This window comes from Dipodomys merriami, unplaced genomic scaffold, assembly GCF_024711535.1.
Source record: "Dipodomys merriami isolate MVZ:Mamm:240054 unplaced genomic scaffold, mDipMer1.0.p SCAF_4, whole genome shotgun sequence".
In the NCBI taxonomy this organism is placed as follows: domain Eukaryota; kingdom Metazoa; phylum Chordata; class Mammalia; order Rodentia; family Heteromyidae; genus Dipodomys; species Dipodomys merriami.
In genome coordinates, this window is record NW_027205603.1 from 30,499,704 (window position 1) to 30,513,877 (window position 14,174).

Consider the following 14,174-nt stretch of genomic DNA (forward strand, 5'->3'; position numbering starts at 1 on the left):
TTACTAAAAGAAATAATGATCAGTAGCTGGGGCTGTGGGCACTAGGCTGGCAGCAGGCTCAGCAGGATTCCTGTTACTGAAAGGTGTGGGAGGAAAAGGAAGGAGAGGGGTGAATGAATCTGACCTCAGGCTGTGTTGAGTCAATGTGTGGAGAGTTCCAGTCTATAGGAAATACAGAAGAGAGGAGTGAATTCAGACAGAATTTGCTCATCCAGAATGTGCCATATTCTGAAGATGACTAGTCTGGGTGCTTCCACTAGAGGAGAGAGGGACACAAATGTTAGTCCAGTGAACTCTTTCCCACAGCTTAGCATGCTCCTTTCCTAGGCAACACTAGGCCCATTTAGTAAAGGCAGTAAATAATCAGCCTCTAACCCCTCTTTGCCTTGAGATGGCACTCCTCTGGGGCAGCTACCACTATATAAGGCAGCAAGATCCCCTTAGAGTGACCTTCAGGTCTGGGCTGCTGCAAGACTCCTTATCTACTACTTGGGCAGCAGCCATAAACCCTAGTCCACCATGATTAAAACCCTGGTCCTCATATCCACACCAGGGTCTCTGCCTCCTAGCCCCTCCTAAACCTCCTAGGTTATATAGATCACCTCAGACAATAGCTTGTACTTCTCTTTTGTGAGAAAGGGTCTTGCCAGTCCCCTTACTGGCAATAAACCTTTTCTTGGTTCTTTGTACCTGGATGTCTGCATGGTTTTCTGGCAAAGTCTAATTTACTCTTAACAACAAATGTTCCATATTACAAGAGGCTAAAGGACTGGGTGTAGCTCAGTGGCAGAACATTTGCCTAGCAAGATGGAGGCCCTGGTTCTACCCCAGGAGTAGGAGGGGCACCAGGAAGGGGATTGATGATGGGGGAGGGGCTCCCTTTGTTCATGGGGTTAGGTGGTGACCTGGTTAACTTGGGCTTCCATCTGTGCTGGGTGGGAAAGGATTCGGTCAAATTCTGAAGGGCCAGATCACCTCCTCTTCCAGCTTTTTTGCTGGTGAATTGGAGGTAATTGGCTTTGAACCGTGTTTCTCAGATCTCAGTCTGGTGAGTAGCTAGAGGATGATAGGCATGAGCCACCAGGCTTCAGGGTTAGGGAGACCCACCCAGGACTCCTCTCCCAGGAGCTCACCCTGTGCTCAGGAGTCTCAGCTCACAGGGCTTTCCTCTTACCATATTTATCTTAATTTCATAAGCACCATTTTGAGACTGAGCAGTTAGTCACAGATTGTGGAGAGGCCCTTATTTAAAAATTCATCTCGACTTGAGAAACTTCAGTTGGGGGCAGGGCAGGGGAGATGTGCTGTTTTGAATGAAAGAAGTACTTGCTTCCCCTTTATTTTGGGAACTAGAGCTCACTGGTTTCAGAAAGAGGTGTGGCTGTCCTTTAGAAGCTGGTTCCTAAGCTAGTGAAATGATAAACAAGTCCACAAGACCCACTGGAAATCTGTAGGAGTGTAAGACTGTGTGCAAAGCTGGATGAGTAGGAGCTAGACAGGAAGACAAAGTCCTGGGGGTTCCTTTGAAAACACCACTCTTCCCCCATGAGGTACGGCCTGATTCATGACACTTCTCTCCCAAACTGAAAGTCATCTTTCTGTCCTCTAAAGTTCTAGAACTGTGCCTCAAATTTGTCAGGGCTCTAGACTTACACAGATTACATGGAATGTACCATGTCTTCATGGAACCCCCAAGAATTTCCTAGAAGACCTTCTAATAGGGATCAGTACAGATTTTTGTTTTGTTTTTCAACTATAAGTTCAACTGTGAGGTCGTACCTTAGGAGGAGTGTAACAATACAAATTTTCAGTATCTGTTTAGTCTTCAGAGTGCTCTGTGCATTTCATAATGAACTGGATGAAGAAATGGAAGAGTTTACCATTTAGCTGCAGAGTGGTGTCAACTAGTCAATAAAGGCTCCACCCACAAGGGCTCTGCCTCTCAGTGCTGTCTGCAGTCCCAGCTTGTGGCTGGGTTCTACCACTTCTCCCGGTTTCCTAGCTCAAATATCTTCCTGGGAGGCCTAAAGTATTTAATTATCTGGATTTTATTAAAAACATATTTTCTCCCACATCTGTGTCTCTTTTCATTTCCTCATTTCTAGAAGGCCAGCATCATATTTTCATAGGTCCCAGGCCATTCAGTTAGGCCATGTCCGGGAATCCCCCTGTCCCCACCCCAGCTCAGCTCTTAACCATACCTTTCCATGAAGCCACAAAGCCCCTTCCCTTTACCTTACACTGCAGATACGATCTGTCACTTGTATTGTATTGCACCCAACTTGTGTCTTCTCCAGTTGTAGTTTCTAGCCATCCTATTAGCCACTTCTTTTTCTTTCTCCTCCTGTTCCTCCTCTTCCTCCTCCTCCTCCTCCTCCTCCTTCTCTGTGGTAGTGGTACTGGTGTTTGAAGTCAGAGCCTTATATTGCTAGGCAAGCACTCTACCACTGAAGCCCCTCCTATTCTTTATATACATATGTTATTTTATATGATATTTCATTTTATATACATATATATGTATATAAAATGTATATATGTATATAAAATCTTTGAGTGGTTGTACAAAACAGTTGCCATCCTTAAAAATACAATGCATTTTGATTAACATCACCTCTTTTAACATTTTTACTCATCCCTCTCATTTCTTGATGCAAGGGTTTAATGGTGTTGAAGCAGCTTTCTGTAGGGCCACAAAATCTTGATATCACTGTGGCGGCATGTCTAGTTCCTTCTTCCTGGAATCCCTCTGCTGATTTTGCCACCTGCTGAAATCTCTCCCAACTCAACTCAGAGTATTTCCTTCAGGAAGCTTCCTTGACTAACTCCTTTTCCTCTTGCCTGAGTTAGAGAGTCTATCTTAGATGATCTCAGGTTTCTTCTGTCATCCACTTGCCACACTGTGCTGTAATTTAATTCTCTCATCTTTGCCATAAGAATATAAGCACATTTAGACTAGGAATTAAGTGACAGAAAATTGATGCTCAACACTTTTGAATAGATGGATGAATGAATAAACAAATAAATGACCAACCAATTCTATTTGTGAACATTTTCTGTATTTGAATGTATTAATCTATGGATGATAAATAAAAAAAAAGTTCCTTAATCTTTAATGAAGAATGTCCTAAATGTCCTAATGTCCTAAAGCCAGTTTCTGGAATGGTAAAACAATGTTATTGCTTTCTATTTCAACAGGAAATATGGGATGTATAAAATCAAAAAGGAAAGACAATCTGAATGACGATGGAGTAGATTTGAAGACTCAACCAGTACGTAATACTGACCGAACTATTTATGTGAGAGATCCAACGTCCAATAAACAGCAAAGGCCAGTAAGTAGATAGTCTCAGGGAGAATTGTCACCACAGGATCAGAGCATGGCTGCATAATTTGAATCCTAATCTGTAATACATGCATGCAAAAAAAAAAAACATTGATTACTTGGGCCTTGAATAATTTTTGGTATGCTTTTTAACTTTGTCCTTACAAGAATGTATAAACATAAGTGGATAGCCAATTTCATTACAGTATGATAAGCAGGTCTTCAGTTACATTTTATGTGTTAAGAAAGCCATCTTTTTATTATTGGTATATAGATCCCAACATATATATGTATATAAATATATATATATGTATATATATATATATATATATATTTATAGGTTGTGTGACTTGGGGTAAGTAAGGAGATCAACACCAAGGTCTGGAAGCAAAAGGGAATTCTGGATTCAAATGAGATGCTAAGGAAGTGGTACTGTGGCTCAAGTGGTAGAGCGCTAGCCTTGAGCTGAAGAGCTCAGGGACAGTGCCCAAGCCCAGAGTTTAAGCCCCATGACTGACAGAAAATAAAGAAAAAACAAGACAAACAAACACATGAGAAGCTAAAATTGTGCTATTATATCTTTTTGGATATCATACTTTTACTCTCTCCTGACATTTCTTCAGCCAACTGAAAAATAGTACAGATAACTGATTAGTATAATGAATTAAAAGATTGAGAAGAAGCACATGGAATTGGACCTTGAAAAGTTTCAACAGCTACCTAGCCTAGAAATCTTTGTATGAGTGATGTGCTCTCCAATGCATTTTGCAAATGCTTACCCTAGAAAGAATTAGCATCACATGTTAGGGGAAGCAGGAACTCAGAGCTTTGGATAATGACAGCCCTAAGTCCACTTTATTTCAGGTCACCTATCCTTTGTGTCTCTTCTTTCTGCATATCTGTTTATCATACTGTAGCCTGGTTTTCATGGAATCTCTTTGCATTTAGGAAGCAAACAGCCTATTCTATGTTAGCCTAAATGTCTTTACTAAGAATTTTCATGGCTTATCTAGTTTGACAAGTTTTTTGTTTGTTTGTTTAATTTTTGTCGGTTGTGGGGTCTGAACTCTGGGTCTGGGCACTGTGACTCAGCTCTTCAGCTCAAGGCTAGCACTCTACCACTTGAGCCATGCATGGTGCCACTTCTGGCTTTTTCTGATTATGTGGTGGTGAGGAATCGAACCCAGGGCCTCATGCATGTGAGGCAAGCACTCTACCACTGAGTCACCTTCCCAGCCCTAGTCTGACAAGGTCTTTTTTTGTATTTTTTGTTTTTTGTCGGTCATGGGGCTTGAACTCTGGGCCTGAGCGCTGTCCCTCAGCTCTTCAGCTCAAGGTTAGTGCTCTACTACTTGAGCTACAGTGCCACTACCGGTTTTCTGGTGCTTTATTGGAGATAAGAGTTTCACGATTTTCCTGCCTGGGCTGGCTTTGAACCTCGATCCTTGATCTCAGCCTCCTGAGTAGCTAGGATTACAGGCTTGAGCCACCGGCACTAGTCTGACAAGTTTTTAAAGGCCTTGGAAATTTAGGAATCTATTCTAATTAGCTTTTCTCCTAGTTCTCTTCCATATTTCCCATTTCCCTTTAGGTAGAATTTATCTGTCACAGGTCAGAATCTATGTCATTGTAGGGACTCTGATAAGTCAGATTTCAAGAGAAATTGAGTGAAGAATGATGCATCGTGTATTCAGTTATGTCTGTAATGTTTTTGGATTGATAAATGAGCCTTGAAATGTATATATTTGCATGGAGGAAATAAAGTAAGCTCATCAGTCATTTTAACAATTTAGATTTAACAATAAAATTTAACAATTTAAATACATATGAAAGGAAAATTTAGCCAGATGCCAGTGGCTCATGTCTGTAATCTTAGCTACTCAAGAGGCAAATATCTGGGGATCAAGGTTCAAAGCCAGTTTAGACAGACAAATCAGGAGACTTTTATTGTGAATTAACCAACAAAAAAGTCAAAGTAGAGATGTGCCTCAAGTTGTAGAGTTCTGCCTTTTAAGCAGAAAAAGCTAAGCAAGAACTTCAAGTCCTGAGCTCAAACTCTAGTACAAGTACATCACACATGCAAAAAGAATTTTAAAAGAATTTTGTGGTAACATGTAGATATAGACCTGCATATTATTTAAGCATGATTAACAGAAAGTGAAATAAGAGGCACTGGAGTTACAAATAGTTCTTGTAGACTTCCAAGTTCTCATATAAAAAGATCCATTTGTGTCTTATACCAAATGCTAGATTTTATATACCTTAAAACCTAAGGTTTTTATTCTTGTTTATTTTGTTTTTGTTTTTTAAATGTTGAATGAAGTAGTCCTTTATTCAGAAGAGCAAAGGAGATTGGTATAGAGTTACACACCATTTTCTCCTCGTGCTCAGAGTTACAGAAGATTGAAAATCAAGAGGGGAAGCAGAAGTAGTAAGCATGCTGGGTATCTTTCGATTCCTCATGTACCCCTTAGCATTCTAGTTCATGTCTTCTGTAATCACAGATGCCCTCACCCCAGGAGCTGGTTAGTTTGGCTTCATGCCATGGCCATATATAGCTCTCTTGTTCCCTGCCGGATGTGCCAAAATGCATGAGTCTGAGAAGGGGAGGTGAATTTTAATGCAAACTTGAGCCAGAACTATTCTAAGGAAAGATCTAGAATGATAGTCTGAGTGTTATGTGTATATGTTTTGCATATATAAACTATGTGGTAAACTGGGCTGGGTGTGGTGTCAAGAGCCTATTATCCCACCTGCTCTGGAGCCTGAGGCTGGAGGATCACCTGAGTCTATGAATTTAAGACCAGCCTGAGAAACCTAGTGAGAGCCAGTATCCAAAAGAAAGTACATTAAAATGTTTGCAAATGATTCTCTGATATTTTCAGATTAACTTGCTGCTTTCAGAAGTGCTGGATTAATTTCTCATGTAATTAGTTCCTTGGAATCACTTTAAATGTTTCCTAATTGGACAGAAGTAAATGACTAAACACATCAGCATAAAATTGTTTTGTGTTTGTGTTTCCTTTAGCATAAAACTTTTTGAAATAAGTTTCTCTTTTTATTTGGTGGTACATTTGAGCTCAAGGCCTATTCCTTGCGAGGCAGGTGCTCTAACACTTGACTTACTCCCTCAGTCCATTTGGTTCAGTTATTGGTTTTTAGATAGTTTCTTACTTTTGCCCAGAGGCAGCCTCAGATGGCCATTGCAGACATATACCACCCTACACAGCCTATTTTGTGAGATAAGCTCTTGCTAACATTTTTGCTTAAGCTGGCCTCAACCATGATTGTCTTAATCTCCACTTCCAGTGTAGTTGGGATTACAGGTGTGAGCCCACAGTACTGGCTGTTGAAGTAAGTCTTGAAAGTTAGTATAGACCCATAAATATTCTGACCGCTTCCCGAGTAGTACTTGTCCTTTCTCATTCATTTAGAGACTTCTGTTGACTTTCATCTGAAATTTAAATTTCAGTAAAACTATTTTGGTGCTATTTATTGAAATCACTTTAATCAAAGAGAAACAGAAAAGTTGCACATGATCTGCCTCAACCGCCCCTTCTATAGAAAAGCGTTTTACACAGCCTCACCATGACATCATGAGGGAAAAAATGGTTGGTTTAGAAGATATTGAGGTGGCCCTTTGGGTCAGTAGGCCACGTCCAATAATTCTCTGCCAAGCTATCCTAACAGGGAATGCCATCTGTCTCCACCATGGATTCAGGGCCAGCCAAGAAGCCTGAATCCGTTTGGACTTGCCTTCAGCTGCTAGCGTCAATTCTGACCAAGTCCAGAAAACATGGAGATGAGTGATAGATCCTGAGTCACCAGGGCCCTGCCTTCCTCCGTATCTTCCCTGCTGTCCTTGGTGTTTGGTTTCCATGGCTACTGGGACTACAGCTTTCATTTATTTCTAGGCAGTAAGGAGGCAGGGAGAAGAGTGAGCTGCCTCCAAGCCCCACACAGACTGGGAGCTTATGGACACTCTCTCTCATCTGCACAGAGTTTGGGATGTTCAGCAATAACATTCAGAAGCATTCACGGAGTTAGGCAAATTGCCACTCCAAGTAATATTAGGGTTCTGTTACCGTAAACAAGAGAGTATTACAATGGGGTAGGTTGCTAGTTCCCAACTTTCAGAACCCTGTTCACTTCCTGCCCTTCCAGGTAAAAAATGCCTCTCACTCACCTTGCCCTAGTGATGATGTCATTCTACTAGATTTTCTCTGTCTTCTGTTCTTTCCAGCTTAATAAAAGAGCAAATCCAAACCTTACTTGCTTCTGTTAGCCAAAATGATACACAAGTGAAAGTGAGTAGAAAAAAAATAAGCACAATTTCTTCCTAACAAATACTCTCTTATAGGTTCCAGACTCTCAGCTTTTACCAGGACAGAGGTTTCAAACAAAAGGTATGTTTCCTTGAGCAACATAGTTTGTATCTTTTCTTAACTGTAAAGGCCTCCATGAAGTAGTTGTTCTATATGTTGGCTTTCCTTTTTTTTTCTTGTGGAAAAAATACATAATATACTATTTATCATTTTAACTATTTTTAAGTTTATTGTATTTTATTGGGAGTACTGGGATTTATACTCAGAGTCTTGTGCTCACTTAGCTTTCTTTCTCATAGCTAACACTCGACTACTTGAGCCATGCCTCCAGCCCAGCCTTTTGCGGGTTGGAAATGGAGTTATCTTGGAGTTTTCTTTCTGGGCTGACTTCTAACCCAAATCCTCTGGATCTCAGTCTTCTGAGTAGCTAGGATTACAGGCATGAGTCCCTGGCACTGCCTCACTTTACTTTTTAAGTGTAGAGTCTAGTGCATGAAACATACTCACATTGTCTTGCAGCCACTACCATCACCCATCTGCCAATATTTTCATTCTCCTAATCTGAAACTCTGCACTCATTAAACACCAACTTCTTATTCTCCATTCCCATTTGTTCCTGGCAGCCATTAGTATACTTTCTCTCTCCATCAGTTTGGTTCTTTAAGGTACCTATTGTGAATGGAAATACACAGTGTTTGTCCCTATGTTCCTGGCTTCATTACCTTACCATAGTATCCTCAAAGTTCACCTAAAATGTAGCACATTTTTAGTGCTGAGTAAATCCCTTTTATGTATATGCTATATTTGGTTCATTCATAAATGTATTCATGGAAACTTAGACTCTTTCACCTTTTCATATTGTGATTGTGCTATATGTACATGGAAGCGCCATTTTTCAAACACAGGGTTAGACTCATACTTGAGGGTTAATATGGTTTGTTATAACGAATGCTGTATGCCATACATAATGTTGCTTTGTAGGCCTGGAGCCTGTGCTAAGAAGTATGCTCATGACCTCAGTCCAGAAGCCGCTGTCCTCAGCTCACTCACATCCTTTGTGCCCATGAGGATTTGTCAAAATGTTTCTGACAATAGAGTCTTATTTATGTTTCTTTTTTTTTTTATTTGGTGCCAGTCCTGGGACTTGAGATCGGGCCCTGGGTACTTACCGTCCCTGAGCTTTTTGTTGCTCAAGGGTAACACTCTTCCATTTAAGTCACAACTCAACTTCTGGCTTTTTGGTTGTGAATTGGGATATGAGTCTCATGGACTTTCCTTCAATCTGTAATCCTTAGATCTCAGCCTTTCAAATAGCGAGGCTTACAGGCATGAGCCACAGGCTCAAAAGGATTCATAAAGGTATTTTGCCTGTGTCCTCATTTGTAGATCCAGAGGAGCAAGGTGATATTGTGGTGGCCTTGTACCCTTATGATGGTATCCACCCAGATGACTTGTCATTCAAGAAAGGGGAGAAGATGAAAGTCCTGGAGGAGTAAGTATGCCCAGACACCCTGCCATAGCAGCTGCTATGAGATCTGAGGATCCCAGTTCAAAGCCAGCCTGGGCAAAACAGGCCATAGAGATTGCAGACCCACTTCCGGCGGTCGACCTGGGCTCCCAGCACCTCTGCTTGCCAGGAAGGTCAGGCAATAGAAGGAATAATGCCAAAACAAATTTCTCTTTCCCATCTGACTGTGAGCACTCTAGAATTTTCCCTGAGCGAGGACTATATCACCATAAGAAGCAGTGCAAATGTTATGTGAGTAGTTCTTGTATCAATTAGTGAATAATGATAAGGGTAAAAAGTCTGTACATGTTCAGTACATCTGCAAATATTTTAGATACCTCACTCAGCCTGTGGCTGGTTGAATCTGAGGGGAGGGAGCCCACAGCTATGGAGTCTGGCTGTCTATGTAAATACTGCATAGGTATTAGCATAGTCGACTGTAGCATTAGTTATAGCATTAGTTACGTTGTTTTTCCTGACAGATAAAGATCCCCTCTGTGTGTGAGCCTTTAAAAAAAGAGCAGTTGAGGCTTATAAGGATACATTCTATTTAGCCTCATTCAAGGCTCATCTGTTCCATTCATTCCTTGCCCACCTCCTCTGTCTAGTTCCCGGCTTATTTATTTATGTGTTTTCTTGCTTTTTTATTACCTTTAAGCAGTTGGGCAAAGGAGTTGTCATTTAACAAAGCAATTTATGAATACAATATATCTTGATCAATGTCACTCTTTCAACAATCTCACCCATCTCTTCCCTTATTCTTTTTTTATTCTTGTTTTTATTTTTATAGGTTGTGGGGCTTGAACTCAGGGCCTGAGCACTGTCTCTGAGCTTTTTCCTTCAAGGCAGCACTCTACCACTTTGAGCCACAGCATCACTTCCAGTTTTCTAGTTTTTAAGTGGAGATAAAAGTGTCGTGGACTTTCCGGGCTGGCTTTGACTGGGATCCTCAGATCTCAGCCTCCTGATTAACTAGGATTACAGGCATGAGCCACCTGCACCCGGCTCACTCTTCTTACTATTGTAGGATATACAATATTGGATTCGTGTCTGCATTTTCCCGTGATTCTCTTCATTTGTCTACCCCTTTCCTCATGACCCCACCCTGCCCCTTTCAAGTACCTACTTTCTGGTATTTTATTTTGCTGGAATTTGATTTTGGCTTCCTAAGGAATTGTGCTATTTAAGATCTCCCTTGAATCTATGATATTTCAGCTAATATACTCTCAGATACTTACATACCACTGAACATATTTACTTTTGAGTTTGTACATTAATCTAACTTCCACATATAAGGGAATACGTGGATTCTTGTTCTCTAGGCCTGATTTTCACTCAACATAGTTTTTCCCAAGTCTTTCCATTTCTTTACAAATGGATAAGTAAAATTCCATTGTATCTGTACCACACTTTTTTTCTTTTTTGTTGGTCATGGGGCTTGAACTCTGAGCCTGGACACTGTTCCTGAGCTCTCCAGCTCAAGTTTAGTGCTGTACCACTTTGAGCTACAGTGCCACTCAGTTTTCTGGTGATTAATGAGAGATAAGAGCCTCATGGACTTTCCGGCCTGGCATTGAACCATGATCCTCAGATCTTAGCCTCTTGAGTAGCTAGGATTATAGGTGTGAGCCACCAGCACCTGGCTTCACATTTTCTTGATCTATTCATGCATTGAGGGGCAACTGGGCTGATGCCATATCTTGGCTATAGAGACTAGTGCTGAGATGAACATGGTTGTGCTGGTGGTTTTCCTGTATCCTGGTCTGTAATCTTTTGGTTAAATGCCCAGGAGTGGTACTGCTGGATAATAAGATAGTTCTGTCAGTCTCAGTCTACACCAGGAAAGTGAGAGTTGACCTCCTACCATGTTTCTTCTCTGGCATAGGATTGTTGTGTGATTACCTGATTTGGCATTTTCTATGATTCTTTATTTATTCATCCCGTCATCTCTATAGAAACTAGATGTTTTAACAAAGATGTTTATAAAACATGAACCATAGGTAACCCATTATACCCTTGACTTCCATTTCTATAAGGATTCTAAAGCATTCCTTGTCTATCTTGGTGATGCAAATGACAAATACTTTACTTCTGCAAGATGAGAATCCTTTTTTTTTTTCTTTTTTTGGTGCCAGTACTGAGGCTTGAACTCAGCACCTTGCACTATTGCTTGACTTTTTTTGCTCAAGGTTGCTAGACTCAACCACTTGAGCCATACCTCTACTTCTCCCTTTGTGCTGATTAATTAGAGATGAGAGTATCGCAGATTTTCTGGTCAGGCTAGCTTCGAACTATGATCCTCAGATTTCAGCCTCCTGAGTAGCTAGGATTACAGGCATAAGCCACCAGTACCCAGTTCCAAATTGAATCATTTTTACCAACTGTTTTTCTAATGCTGCACTGGGTACATTAGCCCAGATAAAAGTTAGAATGCCATTTGCCTATGCTTCTGTCCCAAAACACACTGTGTACCATTGAGAGGAGTGAATTTTCCCACTGAACTCTGGGATTCAGGAATACACCCCATACTCTTTCCCCTTCAGAACTAATAACGGAAGACCATTGGACTTACTGATCTTGACTCTTATATATAAACACTACTTAATGTATATTTCTATTCCAGGCATGGAGAGTGGTGGAAAGCTAAGTCCCTATCAACAAAGAGAGAAGGCTTCATCCCCAGCAACTACGTGGCCAAAGTTAACACCTTAGAAACAGAAGAGTGAGTGCCTATGTGTTGCCATCTTGGATGTTTTGGTTCACTATTTTGGGTTCTTTGTTTCCTTAATTACCACTTTCTTTCTGAGACTCAATGAAGCATTAAACTGTCTTCACAGGTGGTTTTTCAAGGATATAACCAGGAAGGATGCAGAACGACAACTTCTAGCACCAGGGAACAGTGCGGGAGCTTTTCTTATCAGAGAAAGTGAAACATTAAAAGGTAGAAAGTGCTTTAAGACCTCTAAAATCTCTTCTTAAGGAACAGATGAGCTTTGCAGTTCTGTGACCTGACCCTGGGTCTTGCCTATGCTCAGCAAGTGTCCTCCACTAAACTATACCTTCAGCTGAGGAAGTCTTATTTGTGTGTGTGTGTGTGTGTGTGTGTGTATGTGTGTGAGAGAGAGAGAGAGAGACAGAGAGAGAGACAGAGACAGAGACAGAGACAGAGACAGAGAGACAGAGACAGACAGAGACAGAGACAGAGAAACAGACAGACAGACAGACAGACAGAGACAGAGAAAGAGAGACAGAGAAAGAGAAAGAAAGAGTGCATGCACATACTGCTCCTGGGACTTGAACTCAAGACCTGGGTGCTGCCCTTGAATTTCTTTGCTCAAGGCTAGCTAGCACTTTACCACTTAAGCCACACCTCATTACTAGCTTTTAATTAGAGGTAAGAGTCTCACAGACCTTCCTGTCTGGGCTAGCTTCAAACTGTGGTCCTCAGATCTTAGCCTCCTCAATAGCTAGGTTTACAGGCATAAGCACCAGCACCCAGCTGAATCTGGAAATTTTACCCCCAAAAAATCAAAGTAACTTTCTCATTTTAGCTAAGAGTAATTTTTAAAAAACTATTATGAAAGAAAATGGCATGTTGGCTACCCAATTGTTAATAACTCCATTTGTCAAGGAGAATTTTTACAGGACTTTTAAAATGATACATTATGTACATACTTAACTTAAAATCACACAATTTATCTGATATGTTATTTGTTATAGGTATTATTTATAAAATACAAATGTACAATTTCTCCATACTTCTTCCCCCAGGAAGTTTCTCTCTGTCTGTCAGAGACTACGACCCTGTCCATGGTGATGTTATTAAGCACTACAAAATCAGAAGTCTGGATAATGGGGGTTACTACATCTCTCCACGAATCACATTTCCCTGTATCAGTGACATGATTAAACATTACCAAAGTAAGTAAATCCTGAAGGCTGGAAAAGATCAACCTCACCATTATAGTTACAAGATGCCAAATGTTATTTTTGTATTAAAACTTTGTATGTGTCATCATCTAGATAAAGTTGATAGGTGATAGTCTAGAATTGATTCTAAGTTGAACTACTGATTCTAAGTTAAACAGGTGTTCCTTGACTTATGTTGAGATTTATAACAGTATACCTGTTATAAATTGAAAAATGTTGTATGATAAATGCATTTATTTAGCATGCTTTATCTACTGGATGTTATAGTTTAGGGACTTGAACCCATACTATTCATGGAGCAACCTATCAGCTATTGTCAATTTGCTGTGGTGTTTTTTTGCTTTTATGTGTTAGCAGGGATAATAAATAAAGTCAGATGGGTCAAGTTCAAATTTCAAAAGTCATGACTATGTAACATATTCCATCCTGAGCATTTTAGATTCATAGCAGCAGGTTGGACATTATTAGATTAGCTTAAAATAAGATTAATAGCTTATTCAAACCTCAAGCTTTCCTCCTCCTTCTCCTCCTACTCTTCTTCTTCCTCTTTCATTTTTTAAAAATCTATCACTTGAACCATACCCCCAACCCTTTTTGCTTTTAGTTATTTTTTAATAGGGTTTTTCGTTTTTGCCCAGGGCCAGCAATACTCCCATCTATGCCTTGCAGGTGACTAGGATTATTGATATGCACCACCACATCCAGCTTACTTGTTGAGATGGGACCTTGCTAACTTTTTTTTTAATCCTGAGATGGTCTTAAGCCCCAGCTCTGCTGATCTCAGCCTGCTGAATAGCATACCAGATTACAAGTGTGCATCACCATGCCTTGCCTTCAAGCTTCTTTATATATACTGGTAAAACACAAACTATACATACTTGCCCTTCGTATTAACATTTACGAATGCAGCCAACTAGAAGGCAAAAATATTTTTCATTGCATCTACCTGGGCACCCATGGCTCGTGACTATAATACTAGAAAATTAGAAAATTTTTCAGGCTGAGATCAGGAGGATTCTACTTTGAGACCCACCCAGGCAAAAAAAATAAAAAAAGTTCACCACCTCTCAACCAACATCTGAGCATAGTA

At 40.4% G+C, this 14,174-nt stretch overlaps 1 protein-coding gene across 2 annotated transcripts in view; it reads left to right on the plus strand.

The window, feature by feature from the left end:
* Positions 1 to 14,174, plus strand: part of Lyn (LYN proto-oncogene, Src family tyrosine kinase) — a 146,249-nt gene that overhangs the window by 61,559 nt on the left and 70,516 nt on the right. Inside the window, exons 2-7 of one of the 2 annotated variants that reach the window (XM_069990751.1) lie at positions 3,196 to 3,332; positions 7,683 to 7,728; positions 9,034 to 9,139; positions 11,778 to 11,876; positions 11,992 to 12,095; positions 12,926 to 13,075. In XM_069990751.1, the coding sequence (XP_069846852.1) occupies positions 3,201 to 3,332; positions 7,683 to 7,728; positions 9,034 to 9,139; positions 11,778 to 11,876; positions 11,992 to 12,095; positions 12,926 to 13,075 (637 nt within the window). In that variant the 5' untranslated portion in view covers positions 3,196 to 3,200. The remainder of the gene's footprint in view (positions 1 to 3,195; positions 3,333 to 7,682; positions 7,729 to 9,033; positions 9,140 to 11,777; positions 11,877 to 11,991; positions 12,096 to 12,925; positions 13,076 to 14,174) is intronic. The other variant, XM_069990752.1, reaches the window with a different exon arrangement.